Raw genomic sequence first — 15,930 nt, forward strand, 5'->3', positions numbered from 1 at the left:
TGCCAGTTGATGAGTGCGACCAGCCATCACTCGCAGAACGAGGGTCCAAATGCCCTCATCATCGTAGCATGCATAGCCAGCCGATACCATAGACAGCAGAGCCGAGCACCGGCATTGGTATTAATGATGCTAAACGACCGAAAGAGCCAAAACGCCATCCAGTTGCCGCTCCCCGCGATCCACCTCCATCGACCCCTACTCCTTCACCAAGAACTCCTCGATATCCTTGTCCTCGTCATCCTCCTGCAGCTCCGCGAGCCTCTTCTCTTCGGCATCAATCATCTTCTTGAGCACGTCGCGCTGCCTCTTGCGCGCCTTCTTTCCCCAGTCGGTAGACGTCGTCGAGCCCGCGGCCTCGGCGCCTTCATCGTCGCTGTCCTGCGGAATCTCAACCTGCCCGCGCAGAGTGTTCGGTTGTACCTTGGGCTTCGGACCCGTCCACTCGTCCTCGGGCTTGGCCTCGTGCTGCTTCATCTGCGAGCTGCCGGCCACCTTCATCAGGTAGGGGCGCAGCAGGCAGTATGCTCCGACGATGACGACCAGCCGGATCCACTTCTCCATGCTCATGCCATCAAGAGTACCGCGAAGGTTGGTGCTGAAGCGCGTCCAGATGGTATTGACGAGGTTGATGACGGCGGACATCTTGGCGGTAGTGGTAGGGTGGCGGGGGAAGAGATGATGGATAACTTCCGAATGTCAACCGAGTGAGCGTCGGTTGGATATTGCGCGAGCTGCACTCGTATGAATACTCTTAAGATGTTGGGCTTGGAGCGTAGGAATGCTTGGCTTAGATGAGGTGCGGCTTCGAGGGGACGACAAAAGAAATCTGAGACGCTATGGTGAGCCGGCCAAACGAAAAATATCACGACGTCGAAAAGGCCGGCCCACGCGGCGTCAAAATTGCGCAGAGGCCCCACCTGGAGAGCCCGCTAGCTTTGGCCAATGGATGGCACGGCAATGGAGAACGTCGCTGGAGGCTCAGCGTCCGGCCCAGGGTCCTACAGGGGGCTCGTCCAGTGATGTCACAGCGCGTTACTTTGGTGATCCCGCCGTGCATCCACTGACGGTCGATACTTTGGAGCACTCTGTCAGCGCCAATCCTCCGATGTGTTACTAAGGTACCTTTGAAAATCTGCATCGGGGCCTTGATAGATGGCTGTCGGCGTATAGACAGGTCGCAAATGCTTGCTAGCGTGGTACTCTCCGGAACCCCTCTGATGCTGACGGGCAATCGAAGGTTCAGGCCCAAGACGAGCTTAGTCATCTCACTCACGAAACGGGCGCGACATCATGTGACCCTCCCGATCCGAACGACGATAGCTCCAGGTCCTCGCAGCAGAGCCAGCCACGACGAAGAAGGGAATTGACTGCCTGGCTGACGCATTCATTGTTCCGGCTTGTCGATCCATCGTGAGACCCGTGAAGAAACGGCACCTCAGTGATCGTCCTACGTATCTACGTAATCTCACTAAAAAACCTGCGACGCGTCTGACGCGTTAAGTGGGAACGACCTCACGGATCAAAGACTTGTTTTTGGTACTCGCCCGCCAATCCTCATCAGAACTGGTCAAAATGGCGGATATGTCCAAAGAGGACGAGCGCGAGGTACACCCAAAGTCACCCAATCCCAACGAATATCTCTGACACACGTGGCCAGCGTCTCAAGGCGGCGCTCTGGTTCGCAGTCGGCAAGATCGTTGACGAGGAGTCAATCAAGCAGAACTGCAACGCTACGCCGCAGTACATTGGCGCGCTGACCGAGATGGTCTGGGCTCAGATTGGTCAGTCTCGACTCACATATCCTTTCGACGTCCAGAATTCCCCGTTGCGAACAACGCTGACCGACCCGCAGAGTCAGTCGCCAGCGACCTGGAGAGCTTCAGTCGGCACGCGCGGAGGTCAACGGTCCATACAGAAGACGTTGTTCTGCTGGCGCGCAAGAACCCCGACTTGCTCGACATCGTTCGCGGTTTCGTCGAGGAGCAAAAGGCGGAGAAGCTCAAGAAGGGTAAAGGCAAGCAGAAGAGATGACCAAACTGCGAACGGATCGGGCCTCGCAAGGCGGGGGTAGCTGGCGAAGAAGAGCTATTGATACCCAAGTTTAATGAATGCTACGAACACTTCTATTGTAGGCGTCGATAAAGACTATTGTGCTGTGAGGTATCTCGTGATGTATACGCCAGACGCCCAATCTCCACGAATCCGTCCTGCCGGTGGTTTTGCACCCCCCAAACGCCTGTCCTCCGTTACGCACTCAAATTTGCCCTTGACGTCTTCGTTCCTCCGCAGCCTCGGCCTCCTCAATTTCATTAAACAGTTTCCACTCCTCTTCAGTGATGTGGAACCACTGGGCAAGACCCGTGATAAGAGCCCACAGCTCGCCGGCAATCACCAGATGCAAGAACTCCAGTCCGAGGAAGTTGGTGACACCTCTCAGCGTCATGCCGCTAAAGATGTTGGTGTCGTGGATGTCAAAGGTGGGGAGGCCCATCCTCTCACGGTAGGACCTCGCGACCAGCCGGAGAGCAACGGCTTCGTACGGCGAGACCAGGACGTACCCCGAAATCACGGTGAAGATATCGGAAGCCAGACACGCCGGCAGTCTGGTCAGCATGGTGTCCATGTACTGTGTGGAGGCGCCGTATCCAGAACTTTCCGGACCATTGCTTGGCCGCAACTCGGCAGACCAGAGCCCGGGAGGCGCATCGGTCGAGTCCGTCGCTTCCACGTCGAAACTGATGAGAGTCGCACTGACGCCTCCGTCCTCTTCTTCATCACTGCCATAGTCGTCTCCCCTAGCTGAGAACGCGCTTGGTCGGCGGACCGCTTGCACAGGTGGTGTCTCGCTTGGTTCCGCTTCCGGGGGGGTGTCTTCGAGAATTTCCTCACTCGTGTGCTCAGAGAGGGGTTCGGGCTGTTGACGGTCTACGTCGGGAACAGGCTCCAGGGTATCCGGAATTGTTGCGGGCGGTGGAGGCGGCGGTGGCGGCGGAGGCTTCCGGTGGTGCACCGTATTCGGTAGTCTTCCGTAGAACTCTTGCCATAGATGGCCTGTGACTTCGGTCCAGATTTGGCCCCAGATGACATACGAAACAAAGGGGATTGAGTTCACACACCACGCACCCGCGTATTGCGCCAGCGACGATGGACTAAAGTCCTTTGGCGGCGCCGGAGCTGCGATCGGCGACGAGGGCGAGCCTGGGATGAAGAAGCTCAACGAAGGAAACCATCTCGCAGAGGGAATGATGTCCAGCCTCTGGAGGAAGACATAAAGCTGTAGGTGCACCCTGATGTACGACAGGGCGGTGTTGACAAACTTATTCTTCCTCGGGAAGGGGTAGAACCAGTAGGTGGCCATTTTGAAGACGTGGCCGCCGAGGAACGTTGGTAGACCGGTCAGAAGAGCGGATGATATCGGCCGCTGACTCCGCTCGTACTGAAAGAGCTCGAAGAAGGAGATGTCGGCGTACCGCTTGTACAGGAGGATGCGCAGTCGCAGGCCGTTAATACCCCAGACGCCGGCAATCTCCAGTGCACGCCCAAACCGCAGCAGCCGCGTGCCCACCGCATCCTCATAGTTGAAGTACCGCCGCACAGAGTCGACCTCGGCGGTGGACGGCGTGTTGTCCGGCTCGGCGACGCCAATGACCTGCATCACCTCGTTGTGGGAACGAACCATGTCGCGGTTCATTCGTTTTGTTTCGGGATTGACTGGTCGTCCGCGGTTATCGTACTGCTGTGTTGGCGCGTGCGGGTCATCTTCGCCTTCGCCGTCGACAACCTCGTCAAAAGGTGAGCGGCCCTGGGGAGGTTAGCGACATTTCGTCGTGAGCCGGGGGTTCCCAACCAGGGCCTGCGCGGTCAATGGACCGAGTCTCGTCATGCTTGGAGGCGGGTTTGTGTTGACCACATGTATGCGACGCTGGAGCGGTCCCAATTTTCAGGATCTGTTAAAGCTCGTCTGGCTGCGTTGGAAGCTATTCAGATGCATTCAAGGATGCAGACGTCTGCAAACGATCGGGACGACGGTGATCCCAAGCTCCAGGTGCTTAGTGGTGTTGGAGAGCTCCTGCAGGCAAGCGTGTCTGATTAGATAACACTATCGATAAGAATTCATCCCGCCAGACGAAAAAAAAAATCTGGGACAAACCGCTGCTTGCCGCATGTCGCGATTGAGTGTACTGCTTCGATCAACCTGCAGAATGGCGAGCAAACAGCCCCTCAAGACGACGTTCGAGCCTGAACGGGTTATACGGCCAATCTTCACCGGCGGCTCCGTCGCATTGGACAATGGCGCCAAGATTCTCGCAACACCCCTCGGCGAGGATGTCATCCTGACCAACCCCTCCAACGGGAAGCATCTAGCAAAGATTGAAGGAGTATGCGCCCCGGCGTCGTAGTGTGAAGGTACACGGCTGACAGTTTTTAGGATGGCGAAACGATTTCAACGCTGACCCGTATGTCTCTCCAATGCCCGACCGAGTCTACGTTCTAACAGTCATAGTGACCCCGTCCGGCTCGCACCTCATCATCTGCTCCCGATCGCTGGCGATGAAGATCTACGCCCTCAAGACTGCCGAAGACGGAACGATAGAGGCGAAGCTGACCCGGTCGCTGAAGCCGCACGGCACCCCTGTTGTCGTCCTCGCTGTCGACCGAACGAGCACTCTCCTCGCGACCGGAGGAACTGACGGAGCGATCAAGGTCTGGGACATTGTCGGCGGATACGTCACGCACACCTTCCGCGGACCCAGCGTTCTTGTCTCGGCTCTACACTTCTTTGAGGTCGCGGCGCGTTCGAACGAGGGTGACACCGGCAAGAAGGGGAAGAAGGCGAGACACGCCGAGGAGCAGGAGGAGACCGCGACCACAACGACAAACTGGCGGCTCGTATCTGGTAGCCAGGACGGCAAGGTGCGGGTGTGGGATCTTCACAAGCGCGCAGTCGTCGCGAGCCTCGACTCGCACGTTTCCAACGTCCAGGGCCTGGACTACTCCCCGGAACAGCAAGCGATTGTCTCGGCCAGCAGAGACAAAACAATCATCTGGTGGGATGCGAGGTCGTGGAAGATTAGAAAGGTCGTGCCGTGCTTGGAGCTGGTCGAGGCTGTCGGCTTCGTCGACGGCGGCCGCTTGACTTATTCGGCCGGTGCCAAGGGTTGCCTCCGTATCTGGGACACGGACACCGGCCGCGAGCTGACAAAGGACCAGCCGGAGAAAGCCGAAGCGGAGGGCGTCGTGAGCGCTGTGTCGCACCCCGAGCTTCACTTTATTTTATGCGTCCAGGTCGACCACACCCTGGCGTTGTACAAGGTGCCGGAGAAGGATGCCGTTGAGGGATCGATTATGGAGCCGTTTAGACGGATTTCCGGAACCCACGACTCCATCATCGACCTGAACTACCTTTTGCCCGACCGCTCCCTGCTTGCTCTGGCTACCAACGCCGAGGACATCCGCATCGTTTCGGTCAAGGACTCCGACTCAAAAGAGGATGCGACGTACTTTGGCCAGGACCTCGCTCTGCTCAAGGGTCACGACGACATCATCGTCTCGTTGGACGTCGACTGGTCCGGATACTGGATCGCCACCGGCGCCAAGGACAACACCGCTCGTCTATGGCGCGTCGACCCCGCAAACAACTCTTACACATGCTACGCTACCTTCACCGGACACACGGAATCGATCGGCGCCGTGGCGCTCCCGAAGCAATCCCCTCAAGAGTCATCAGCACAGTTCAAGGACCCCCTGAGCCACCCCCCGCCGTTCCTCTTCACTGGTTCCCAAGATCAGACCGTCAAGAAGTGGGAGATCCCCCGGGAACCCCAGCAGAGCCGCAAGGGCGGATCCCGGGCCGTCTTCACCAGGAAAGCCCACGACAAGGACATCAACGCGATAGATGTCCACCCCGCCAGCCAGCTCTTCGCATCTTCATCCCAGGACAAGATGGTCAAGATCTGGTCGGTGGCCGAGGGCGAGGTGCAGGGCATCCTGCGGGGACACAGGAGAGGCGTGTGGTCCGTCAAGTTCGCCCCCGCCGGGTGCCCCGCGATCCAGGGCGACGAGGGCCAGGTCGCCGGCAAGGGCGTCGTCCTCACCGGCAGCGCCGACAAGACAGTGAAGCTCTGGAGCTTGAACGACTACTCATGCATCCGGACGTTCGAGGGCCACTCCAACAGCGTCCTCAAGGTGGCCTGGCTCAACATGCCCAAGCAGGAGGGCAAGGGCAAGAAGCAAGTGCAGTTTGCCAGCGCCGGCAGCGACGGCCTCGTCAAGGTCTGGGACGCCAACTCGGGCGAGGCGGAGACGACACTTGACAACCACGAGGATCGCATCTGGGCCCTCGCCGTCAACTCGGCCGACAACACCATTGTCTCGGGCGACGGCGACTCCATCGTCACCTTCTGGAAGGACACCACCACCGAGTCCCAGGCCGCCGCCACCGAGGCCGCCCAGAAGCTCATCGAGCAGGAGCAGGAGCTCCAGAACCACATCCACCACGGCTCCTACCGCGAGGCCATTGTCCTCGCCCTCCAGCTCAATCACCCAGGCCGTCTGCTCAGCCTCTTCACCTCTGTCGTTACCTCCGCCCCGGAGCCCGGCAGCCTCTGCGGTCTCAAAGCCGTTGACCAGGTCCTCGCCACGCTGTCCGACGAGCAAATCTTTACGCTACTACTGAGGCTGCGGGACTGGAACACCAACGCGCGGACGGCTGCTGTGGCCCAGCGCATTCTCTGGACCCTCGTCCGCAGCTACCCGGCGTCCAAGTTCTCCAACCTATCGGTCAAGGGCGCGCGGGGCCAGAGGAGCCTCAAGGAGGTGCTAAACGCGCTCAAGGTGTATACCGAGAGGCACTACAGGCGGACGGATGAGCTCGTGGACGAGAGTTACCTGGTGGAATATACCCTGCGGGAGATGGACAGTCTCGCGCCTGCGATAGAGGACGTGGCCATGGAGGATGCGGTGGACGTGGAGAGGGACGCTATCATGGCGTGAGAGTAGTTGTAGGAGTTGGAGATAGAGAGAGAATGATTTATGGCGTTCACTTATTGTGTGCGGGTGACCTGCTGTGAGGTTTGCTCGATTCGTCCGCTTCCAGACCTGAGTGTTTGGGTACCTGGGACACTACGATATATTGAGACCAAACTGTTGCAATTCGACAGGCTTTTTGCTATGGCTTTCAGTGATGATTACTATACAGGCGTGCTCCTACGTCTCCCGAATCTTCGGCTCCTACATATAAGCATTCCTCTGCGTCTTCCTTCTCATCTTCTACGATTCGTCCTTCGACCGTGTTCCCCGGCTCGCTGCTGTCCTCTGTCTCTTCCTCCCAGTCTGACAAGGTTCTGTGCCTCTTCAATCTCTAGCCTGGCCAACCGGCGACTGTGCCGGCGCAGGCGCATAGTGATCGACGGGGACTCTGGTTGCTGCCGCGGCTGTTGCAGCAGCACGATGTTGCCAGGCCTTGTTGTTGTGACTGTCGGCATAGTTGTGCACTCCCTTGGTGATGATGCAAAGTAACTCGACCCAGACTCCAGCGCCCTCCATTTCAAAGGCGATGAGGCTGTGTTCTCCTACGATCCGGTCTCGATGTATGCCCAACATCATAACGGCATCCCCGATCCAATCGAGCCAACGAATGCACGAGGCGGCTGAAGCTCGGACTGACCCCCGAGGCGTCTTCGAGGCACTCAGCGGCCAATGTCACAGCCGAGTTCGTCACATGTCGCTTTCTTCGCTTCTTCACAAGCGTGAAGCTCGCTGCAGTCGCACTCAAGTTCTCTCCGATATATGTGAGTGTAGTCGGGTTGAAAGAGCACATCTGCATTATTTGGCCGACTATATCCAAGATTTTTCAGTTTCGAAGGCAATGAGGAACGACCCGACCTCTCTGGGTAGCCTGCTCAGACTGTTTTTCACGGCGTCTTTGGTCTCGAACTTATGCGGGTGTAGTCGACCCAGGTCGTATTGAACGAGACTATTGCTGAGAATTACGTCCCCAAGCAACACCTCTCCTTCGCTATCCGCGTTGGGCACACTGCCGCAGATGCCACACAAAACAGCCAGCCTGATACAACCGTAATTGGACCGAAGTTTGGCTGTAGTGTTCGCCGCGTTGACCTTTCTTATGCCGGGGAGGAGAACGAGGACAGCGTTTTGTCTGCCAATTCCACCAAGCGTATAGTTGTTTGTATCCCCTTGAGCCTTACCGAGATTGTTCTCAAGTCCGTCCCACAACTCGTTAGAATTCGATATAACAGTATCGAATTCGAGGAGAAGAGCGCAAATCACCGCCACGGTGAAGTATTTACGACGGCGTGGCGGATGAGCGGACATTGTGACTGGTGTCGTCGGTGGCGTACGAACTCAGGCTTGTCAGCATTGATTCCAAGAGGCATCGATAGATGTTTATATTTCGAGGCATTCTTCAACTAGCCATCATGAAATCTTGACATGCTGCAAAAAAGGCGCCGTAGGCACTGCCTTCGAGACACGGCTGTGGCTTACCACTGGCCTGGGGCTTCTGAGTAGAATGCCATTGGACGATAAGGCAACGACATTGATCGCTCCATCGTGCATGCATTGCAAGCTCTGAGCATTATCAGAAAGCCAAACGTCGATATGTAGGGATGCTCTTGTGACCACGCTTGAGAATTGAGCTTCTGATGGTTTCGGGATGTCCCTGGCTGTGTCGAATGATGTCTGGATGAGGTCGTTGGTAGACAAGCTCTGGGCGTGGCCGCTAAATGTGGGGGCGTGCACCTAGAGCGATAGACTGGCGACTTTTTCCAAGCCTGACAACAGCGACCGGCAAACACTGGTCCATTCCTGCGACCTCAGCCTCGCAACTGCAAGGAAACGGCCAAGAACACTTGACGCCCACACAAAGACTACACATTCAACATGGCGCACAGGAAACGCCATGCCGAGGAGTCGCTCGACGAAATCGCAGGGATCGACTCGCCCGCGTCGAAACGCTCACGAACCGTCGACTCCCTCATCTCCAACGGCTCACTCGAGAACGGGCACGACACAGCGACGGCGACGGAGGATGCAACACCCACAAATGGCGTCGCCGAGATACCAGAAGACGAGGCCGATGATAGCGATATAGAGGAAGACACGCCGATACAGGCCCCGATCCGCCAATCGGCGCCCACGGACGGCTATGACGACCTCTACCTCGACACGATAGACCGCAACGTCCTCGACTTTGACTTTGAGAAGCTCTGCTCTGTCAGCCTGTCCAACATCAACGTCTACGCGTGTCTGGTGTGCGGCCGCTACTACCAGGGCCGCGGGCCGAGATCCCACGCCTACTTCCACGCCCTCGACGACAACCACCACGTTTTCATCAACATGCAGACACAAAAGGTCTACGTGCTACCCGAGGGCTACGAGGTCAAGTCCAAGTCGCTCGACGACATCAAGTTCGTCTCGGACCCGCGCTACACAAAACCAGAGGTCGCCGCACTCGACCGCACGCCGCTGCGCGCGTCCTTTACGCTCGCCGGCAGGGAGTACGCCCCCGGCTACGTGGGCATGAACAACCTCAAGGAGAACGACTACCTCAACGTCGTGGTCCAAGCCCTCGCGCACGTCGCGCCGCTACGCAACTACTGCCTCCTCGAGGACCTCTCGTCACGCTCCGAGCTGGCCAAGCGCTTCGGCATCCTCGTCCGCAAGATCTGGAACCCGCGCGCCTTCAAGGCCCACGTTTCGCCACACGAGCTGCTCCAGGAGATTTCCCTGTTGTCCAACAAGCGCTACACCTTGACGGCGCAGTCCGACCCCGTCGAGTTTCTGTCCTGGTTCCTCAACAACCTGCACCTGGGGCTGGGCGGGTCCAAGACGAAGCCCGGCAGCTCCGTCGTGCAGCGCATCTTTCAGGGGAAGCTCAAGGTCGAGTCGCAGGCCATCACGGCGCGCGCCGACGCGGGCGACCGTCTACGGTTCGAGGACGCCGCCGTCTCGGTAACCTCGTCGAGGTTCATGTTCCTCACGCTCGACCTCCCTGCGGCGCCCCTCTTCCAGGATGAGCTGGAGAAGAACATCATCCCGCAAGTGCCCCTCACGACGATCCTCTCGAAATATGACGGCATCCATGCGCAGGAACATCTCGCACAGCGCAAGCGGTATCGCCTACTACACCCCCTGCCGCCGTACCTCGTTCTCCACGTCAAGCGCTTCAGCCAGAACAAGTTCGTGTCGGAGCGGAACCCGACGATTGTGACGTTTGATCCGAGGGGGCTCGACGTGAGTCCGTACGTGGAGCCCAACCCGGGCGAGTGGCCGCCGGGCGAGCCCATCTGGTACGACCTCGTCGCCAACGTCGTCCACGAGGCCGTGCGTGCCAAGGAGGACGTTGCGGACAGCGGCGAGGAGCGGAAGACGTGGAAAGTGCAGCTGCGGGATAAGGGACGCGACGAGTGGGTGTCGTGTCAGGATCTGTTTGTGGAAAAGGTGCAGAGTGAGCTGCTGTACCTGGGCGAGACATATCTGCAGGTCTGGGAGAGGCGGAGGACACCAAAGAGCAAGTAAGCTTAGATTGTACGATTAATGATATCGCGGAGTACGCGTCACCAAACCACGTTCACGTTCATGCCGTGGGACACAAATCACAGTGAGCTCATTTCGTAGTCATTCGAGACTATCATACGGCCCATGCCTGGACGCAGCCAGCGTGCCGAGCGTGCGCCTCAGATCGCAGTAGTGTACACCTCCCGAAAAGATGATGAGATGGGGAGGGCCGAGCCAATCCATACCCGCCTGTCGCAACCCATAAAACAACGTGACCGCTAAACGCTTGACCGCTACCCCCGTTCCATTCCCCCAAAACCTGCTAGCCGATCCCGTTTCCGAGAGGGCATATTGCATCAGGGAGCCTTTCGATTTCCCCGTCTTTGGAGGGTTTGATAAAACAGCACACCGTCTCCTGTGTCCAAACCTGCTTCCTCATCCCATATAGGTGTATTTTTTGTCGGAATTTCAATCCGAATGCTATGAAGATCCGTCGAGGGGATCCAATAGTGTACAAATAAACATCAAAGATGGCTTGGAGAGAAAAAAAAAAATGCAACAAAGGTGGCGCGGCGTTCCCGGAAGCGTGCGTCCGGGTTTCTGTCGGGGAGGTGTGGTGGTCGCTCAGGAGGCGGCGGGCTTCTGCTCGTCGGTGGTCTGTTTGTTGCCGCGCTTGTCGTGCTGCTTCTCGCGGCGGGACTCCTCGATGGCTGCTCGGTGCTGGATGCTCTCGTCGTGGGACTTGAACTCGAACTGCGTGTTGGGCGGGCACTTGAGGTACGACTTCCACGTTTCACTGCGGCTGTTAGCTTTGTGAAGATGTTAGAGGTTACTAAACGATTGATGCTTACCGAATCCTCAGCACGCGTCCGCCGGTCGAGCGCGTCCAGATGCTGATTATATCCTCGCCGTTGCGAACGCTCACCACACCGCCACAAACCTCCTCGCTGGCGTCGATAAAGGCCTCGCCGAGAAGCGCAAACACGGTATCCTCCCAGTACCGGTCGACGATTCCCTTCTTCAGTCGCAGAACCCACTTGCCGCCGCTTCTGTTCTCCTCGTCCTCCCAGATTGGGCGGATGCCCCGCTTGAAGAAGTGGTATTCCCAACCCACAGACAGCTCAGAGGGCCGCTTGAGGTGCGGATAGCCAATCCAGAACTCCTCCACGGTGTTACAGTGGATCATTGGCGTCAACGACTTGGCGTACTCCTGGTACGGCTGCCCCTTTGGCTGGGGCGGCCGGCACCACGTCACCCACTCGTACTTGAGAGGGTGAACGTGGAGCTGCTCAGAGGATGTCCGGGCCGAGGGGGGCTGCGAGCCCAGGGCCTTCCGCTCGGGGATCGGGGCGATGGAGGGCACCTTGGCCGCGGGGTCGTGCGACGTCGCGCCGGGCTTCGCGCCGATCTTGCCCATGGCGAGGTCGAACGGGTTGCCGGGGGACTTGGGCGTCTTGGCGGAGCCGAAGGAAGCAAAGGCGCCGGAGCCCAGACCGAAGGCATTGGCCGCACCCGCGGTGGGCGACGCCATGCCGCCTGCGCTGGGGGTCGTTACGTTGTTGAATGGATTTGATTTGCCGCCGTGTGAGGAGGTATCGCCGCCGAATCGTTTGGCAAAGGAGCCGTTTCTGCTGGCGTCACCGCCCGGCGCGGGACTACCATTTGTCGAGAGTGAAAGCTTGCCAGAGCTGAGCTGTTAGCGTGGGGGATGACATGCAGGGGATGGAAGAACTCACTTTGTGCGGCGGGTCCAAAGGTTGTTATCCATCAGGACTACTTTCGACGGCTTCCGGGGGTGAAAATGGCTTGTTCTCGTCAATCCCTCACAACGTCAAGGGCGGCGGCACCTTGATTTGCGGAAACGGTCACAGTTGTGGCGGCTGGGACAGGGTAGATGAAGTTGGGATGCAATGAGGTCGGGATGGCGGCGGCGGCGGCGGCGGGCGTGCGGGCAGAGGCGGTTGACGAGGGCCTGCTGCAGGGGCGAGTTGGAGAGAGACACACAGAGAGAGGAGATGGCAGTTGGAGAGCGGCGGGCGAGCTTCGGCGGGGGTGAGGTCCAAGGGGGGGTTTCCTTCGTGGAGGGTTGGGTCGGCGGTATCTCGAGGAATGTGGTGTGTGGATATTACAAACGTGGTGATTTTTTGCAGGTGTTTGAGCGATGTTGTGAGGCGGGAGTGGGAAGGGCGAATTATCGACTGATGGGGAACAATGAACAGCTTGAAGAGAAAAAAAATAATACGGAGTACGGATACTGATGCCCCATCCTCCTCGACCTTAGTCGTCACCTTGTTATCGATGGCGGATAGAGCGATAGCGCCTCGCTTAGCCCAGGTTAGCCTTACCCCTGATGGGTCCACCCGGAGGTCTTGAGCCAATGAGAAGCGGCTTAAGGGAGGCGGGCGCGCTGGAACGGCGCACCACAGTGAGGTCACAGCGAGGTGTCCTTCCCTGAGCCCACCGCCAGCCATCCGTACCTTAGCATTGGGCGCGGACTTTTGGTAGGGCAGCGCCAGCAAAAACAACCCAACCTTTTCATTGCATTTTTCGGCTTGGGTGGACATGCCTTTACTCGCATAACTCTATCCAAGAGGTTGGTCCTCAGACACTAAACGTTGAACACTCTCATCTGCACATCGGCACTTGGGACGGCGGCGTCTTGTTGTCAAACTCAACGGTCGGATGGGGAAGTGCAGAGCGTGCATGGCCTGAAACAGATGCCGGCGTACCTAAGTACCTAGCATTGGCCACAGTGGGGTCATAGATGATGGGGTTGCAGCAGTGAGGAGCTGACCGAGAGCACCTCAGCTCAAGCTTTGGTGACGGCGCGGTTGACGTGCTATTTTGCAGCTGGCTAAGCGCTGGAGCCTCATCATGACGGCCTAGGACAACATCGACGACACATCACATCTACAGAGCAACAAAATGCCATCGAGAAGACCGACGCTGTAAGACGGAAACACTGGAGTCCTGGACATCAACGCCTCGAGCAACCACGTGGTGTGCCTGGGAGACGCCCTCTGGTTGGCCTACCCCGCCATTTACTCGGCCCACACCCCTGACGCCGCCGGGTGCACAGTGCATCCACGTCCCCTCCAATGCCTGCCCGTCATCCAAAGAAAAGAAAGTGCAGATTCCCGTCGCGCCTCAGCCCACGACGCGCTTACCTCACCCCGTTGATCGGCATCCGAGTCAACGTCAACCTCGAACCCGCCGCTATCTCGTCACAATTGTCACTCGGCCATGCCCACAATCTAGCCGCGTCCTTTGTTGCCTCGCCATGGAAAAGTTCCTGCGGGAATGGAGGCAGGATGCCCTGAACAAGGCGCAGTACGATTCCGCCATCTTCATCGGCGACAAGTTGCTAGCCTTGACCAGTACGTGACCGCACACCTTGACCGACTGCCTGCCTAACATTGACAGATGACGATAAGGACGCCTTCTGGCTGGCTCAAGTCCACTTTGCTACCGGCAACTACACCCGCGCTCAGACGTTCCTCGCCAAACAGGACCTCGTCGCCCGCAACGTCTCCTGTCGATACCTGGCGGCACACTGCCTCGTCAAGCAGTCGAGATTCGACGAAGCCCTGGCCGTCCTCGGCGAGCGGAACCCAACCCACCTCATCAGCAATGCGAGCAATAAGCGGAAGCAACAGAGCACGGCACCCCTAGGTCGGGCCGTTGGCCATTCCAAGGGCGGTTCCAGAGACAGACATGCCCGCGACGAGGCCGCCGAGGAGGAGGCTACGAATCGGAAATACGAAGCCGCCATGTGCTACTTGCGAGGCATCTGCTACGCCAAGCAGAATGCCTTTGACCGGGCCAAGGAGTGCTACAAGGATGCCGTGCGGATTGACGTGCAGTGCTTCGAGGCGTTCCAGCAGCTCATGACCAACGCTCTGCTGTCGCCCGACGAGGAGTGGGCGTTTCTCGAGTCACTCGATTTTGACGCCATCAGCGTTTCTGGAGACATCTCGTCGTCGCAGGAGGCGGCAGAGTTCACCAAGATGCTGTACACAACGCGGCTGTCAAAGTATAGAGAACCTTCGGCATTCACCGCGGCGTGCGACTCTCTGTCGACGCACTACCGTCTGGCGGATAACCCAGATCTCCTCCTCGCCAAGGCCGACCTCCTCTACACGCAGTGTCGGTACCGAGACGCCCTCGCCATCACCGAATCCATTCTGCAGGACGACAAGTACAACTTTAGCGTCCACCCCCTACACCTGGCATGTTTGTATCAACTCAAGATGAAGAACGCGCTCTTCTTGGTCTCCCACGACCTGGCGGACAACCACCCAGAGGAGCCCTGCTCATGGTTGGCCGTGGGTATATACTACTTTTCAATCAACAAGATTGCGGAAGCCCGTCGTTATTTCAGCAAGGCCAGCATGATGGATGCGCACTTTGGCCCTGCGTGGATCGGCTTCGCACACACGTTCGCCGCAGAGGGCGAACACGACCAGGCCATTTCCGCCTACTCCACAGCAGCGAGGCTGTTTATGGGAACGCATCTGCCGCAGGTCTTCTTGGGCATGCAGAACCATGCACTCAACAACATGACACTAGCCGAAGAGTTCCTCAAGACGGCATACGGCCTGTGCAAGACGGACCCACTCCTTCTCAACGAGATGGGTGTCGTCAAGTATCATCAGGACAAGCCGCAAGAGGCTGTCCAATTTTTCCGAGCAGCGCTCAAGATTGCCGCTGACATCGATTCTGACCCACAAGCGTGGCTGGCGCCGAGGACGAACCTGGCACATGCGTACCGTCGGCTGCGGCTGTGGAAGGACGCGCACATGGAGTTTGACGAAGTCCTACGACAGGGCGGCAAGGACGCAACTATATTCTGCGCAAAAGCGCTCATCTATCTTGAGGAGGGACGTCCAGAAAAGGCCGTCGTGCCGCTGCATGAAGCGCTCGCCATTAACCCACAGGACAGCATAGCCACGGAGCTACTGAATAAGGCCCTGGAGGAGACATCCACCATTGACGTGGCCGAGGGCGACGAGCTGGAGGCTTTTGAACAGGAGCTTGAGATGGGCAAGGCGGCCGCCAGGGAGCGCACATTGAACAAGCTTCCGAAGCTGCGACGGGATGCGAAAGGCAAGGCAAAAGTCGGCAGGCCGAGAGTGCTCATGGACGAAGACGAAAAAGGCGAAAGCACGATGGAGATGACTGATGATGATTAGCCCGACGCGGCACAGTACTGTTATCTGGACACGGCATCACGGTAGAGGGCCAAGATAGATATCGGTTAATGATTACAACCCTATGAGATCTCGCGACCAGCCTTTATTGTTGAGTTGAGCTAAGCAACGTGGCTCTGGGGTAGTCGGTTAGCTTGGTTCTGTGGTGACGAATTCGGTCGATCCCATTCGTCGGGTTAGTGCTCGCATTCGCTTGCTAGCG

General features: G+C 58.1%; 8 protein-coding genes across 8 annotated transcripts; 4 read left to right on the plus strand and 4 right to left on the minus strand.

The window, feature by feature from the left end:
* Nucleotides 1-195: 195 nt before the first annotated feature.
* Nucleotides 196-642, minus strand: CORC01_01921 (trafficking PGA2; the record flags this gene model as incomplete). Its single annotated transcript, XM_022613574.1, has 1 exon — nt 196-642. One exon carries the CDS (start codon nt 640-642, stop codon nt 196-198), a length of 447 nt encoding a protein of 148 aa, XP_022479958.1.
* A 930-nt stretch (nt 643-1,572) lies between these two features.
* Nucleotides 1,573-2,031, plus strand: CORC01_01922 (uncharacterized protein; the record flags this gene model as incomplete). Its single annotated transcript, XM_022613575.1, has 3 exons — nt 1,573-1,605; nt 1,658-1,781; nt 1,853-2,031. 3 exons carry the CDS (start codon nt 1,573-1,575, stop codon nt 2,029-2,031), a joined length of 336 nt encoding a protein of 111 aa, XP_022479959.1.
* Nucleotides 2,032-2,254: 223 nt separating this feature from the next.
* CORC01_01923 (uncharacterized protein) lies at nt 2,255-3,883 on the minus strand (the record flags this gene model as incomplete). The annotated part of the gene is made up of 2 exons (XM_022613576.1): nt 2,255-3,802; nt 3,848-3,883. 2 exons carry the CDS (start codon nt 3,881-3,883, stop codon nt 2,255-2,257), a joined length of 1,584 nt encoding a protein of 527 aa, XP_022479960.1.
* A 319-nt stretch (nt 3,884-4,202) lies between these two features.
* On the plus strand, nt 4,203-6,993 carry CORC01_01924 (WD repeat domain-containing protein; the record flags this gene model as incomplete). Its single annotated transcript, XM_022613577.1, has 3 exons — nt 4,203-4,379; nt 4,430-4,457; nt 4,505-6,993. 3 exons carry the CDS (start codon nt 4,203-4,205, stop codon nt 6,991-6,993), a joined length of 2,694 nt encoding a protein of 897 aa, XP_022479961.1.
* A 360-nt stretch (nt 6,994-7,353) lies between these two features.
* CORC01_01925 (uncharacterized protein) lies at nt 7,354-8,334 on the minus strand (the record flags this gene model as incomplete). The annotated part of the gene is made up of 3 exons (XM_022613578.1): nt 7,354-7,571; nt 7,663-7,836; nt 7,908-8,334. The coding sequence occupies 3 exons, from the start codon at nt 8,332-8,334 to the stop codon at nt 7,354-7,356; spliced, it is 819 nt and encodes a 272-aa protein (XP_022479962.1).
* A 567-nt stretch (nt 8,335-8,901) lies between these two features.
* Nucleotides 8,902-10,539, plus strand: CORC01_01926 (ubiquitin carboxyl-terminal hydrolase; the record flags this gene model as incomplete). The annotated part of the gene is made up of 1 exon (XM_022613579.1): nt 8,902-10,539. One exon carries the CDS (start codon nt 8,902-8,904, stop codon nt 10,537-10,539), a length of 1,638 nt encoding a protein of 545 aa, XP_022479963.1.
* A 603-nt stretch (nt 10,540-11,142) lies between these two features.
* Nucleotides 11,143-12,286, minus strand: CORC01_01927 (eukaryotic initiation factor 4E; the record flags this gene model as incomplete). The annotated part of the gene is made up of 3 exons (XM_022613580.1): nt 11,143-11,314; nt 11,370-12,206; nt 12,255-12,286. The coding sequence occupies 3 exons, from the start codon at nt 12,284-12,286 to the stop codon at nt 11,143-11,145; spliced, it is 1,041 nt and encodes a 346-aa protein (XP_022479964.1).
* Nucleotides 12,287-13,798: 1,512 nt separating this feature from the next.
* CORC01_01928 (tetratricopeptide) lies at nt 13,799-15,710 on the plus strand (the record flags this gene model as incomplete). The annotated part of the gene is made up of 2 exons (XM_022613581.1): nt 13,799-13,895; nt 13,942-15,710. 2 exons carry the CDS (start codon nt 13,799-13,801, stop codon nt 15,708-15,710), a joined length of 1,866 nt encoding a protein of 621 aa, XP_022479965.1.
* Between the last annotated feature and the right edge of the window lie 220 nt (nt 15,711-15,930).

This window comes from Colletotrichum orchidophilum, assembly GCF_001831195.1.
Source record: "Colletotrichum orchidophilum strain IMI 309357 chromosome Unknown Scaffold_10.1, whole genome shotgun sequence".
Taxonomy (NCBI): domain Eukaryota; kingdom Fungi; phylum Ascomycota; class Sordariomycetes; order Glomerellales; family Glomerellaceae; genus Colletotrichum; species Colletotrichum orchidophilum.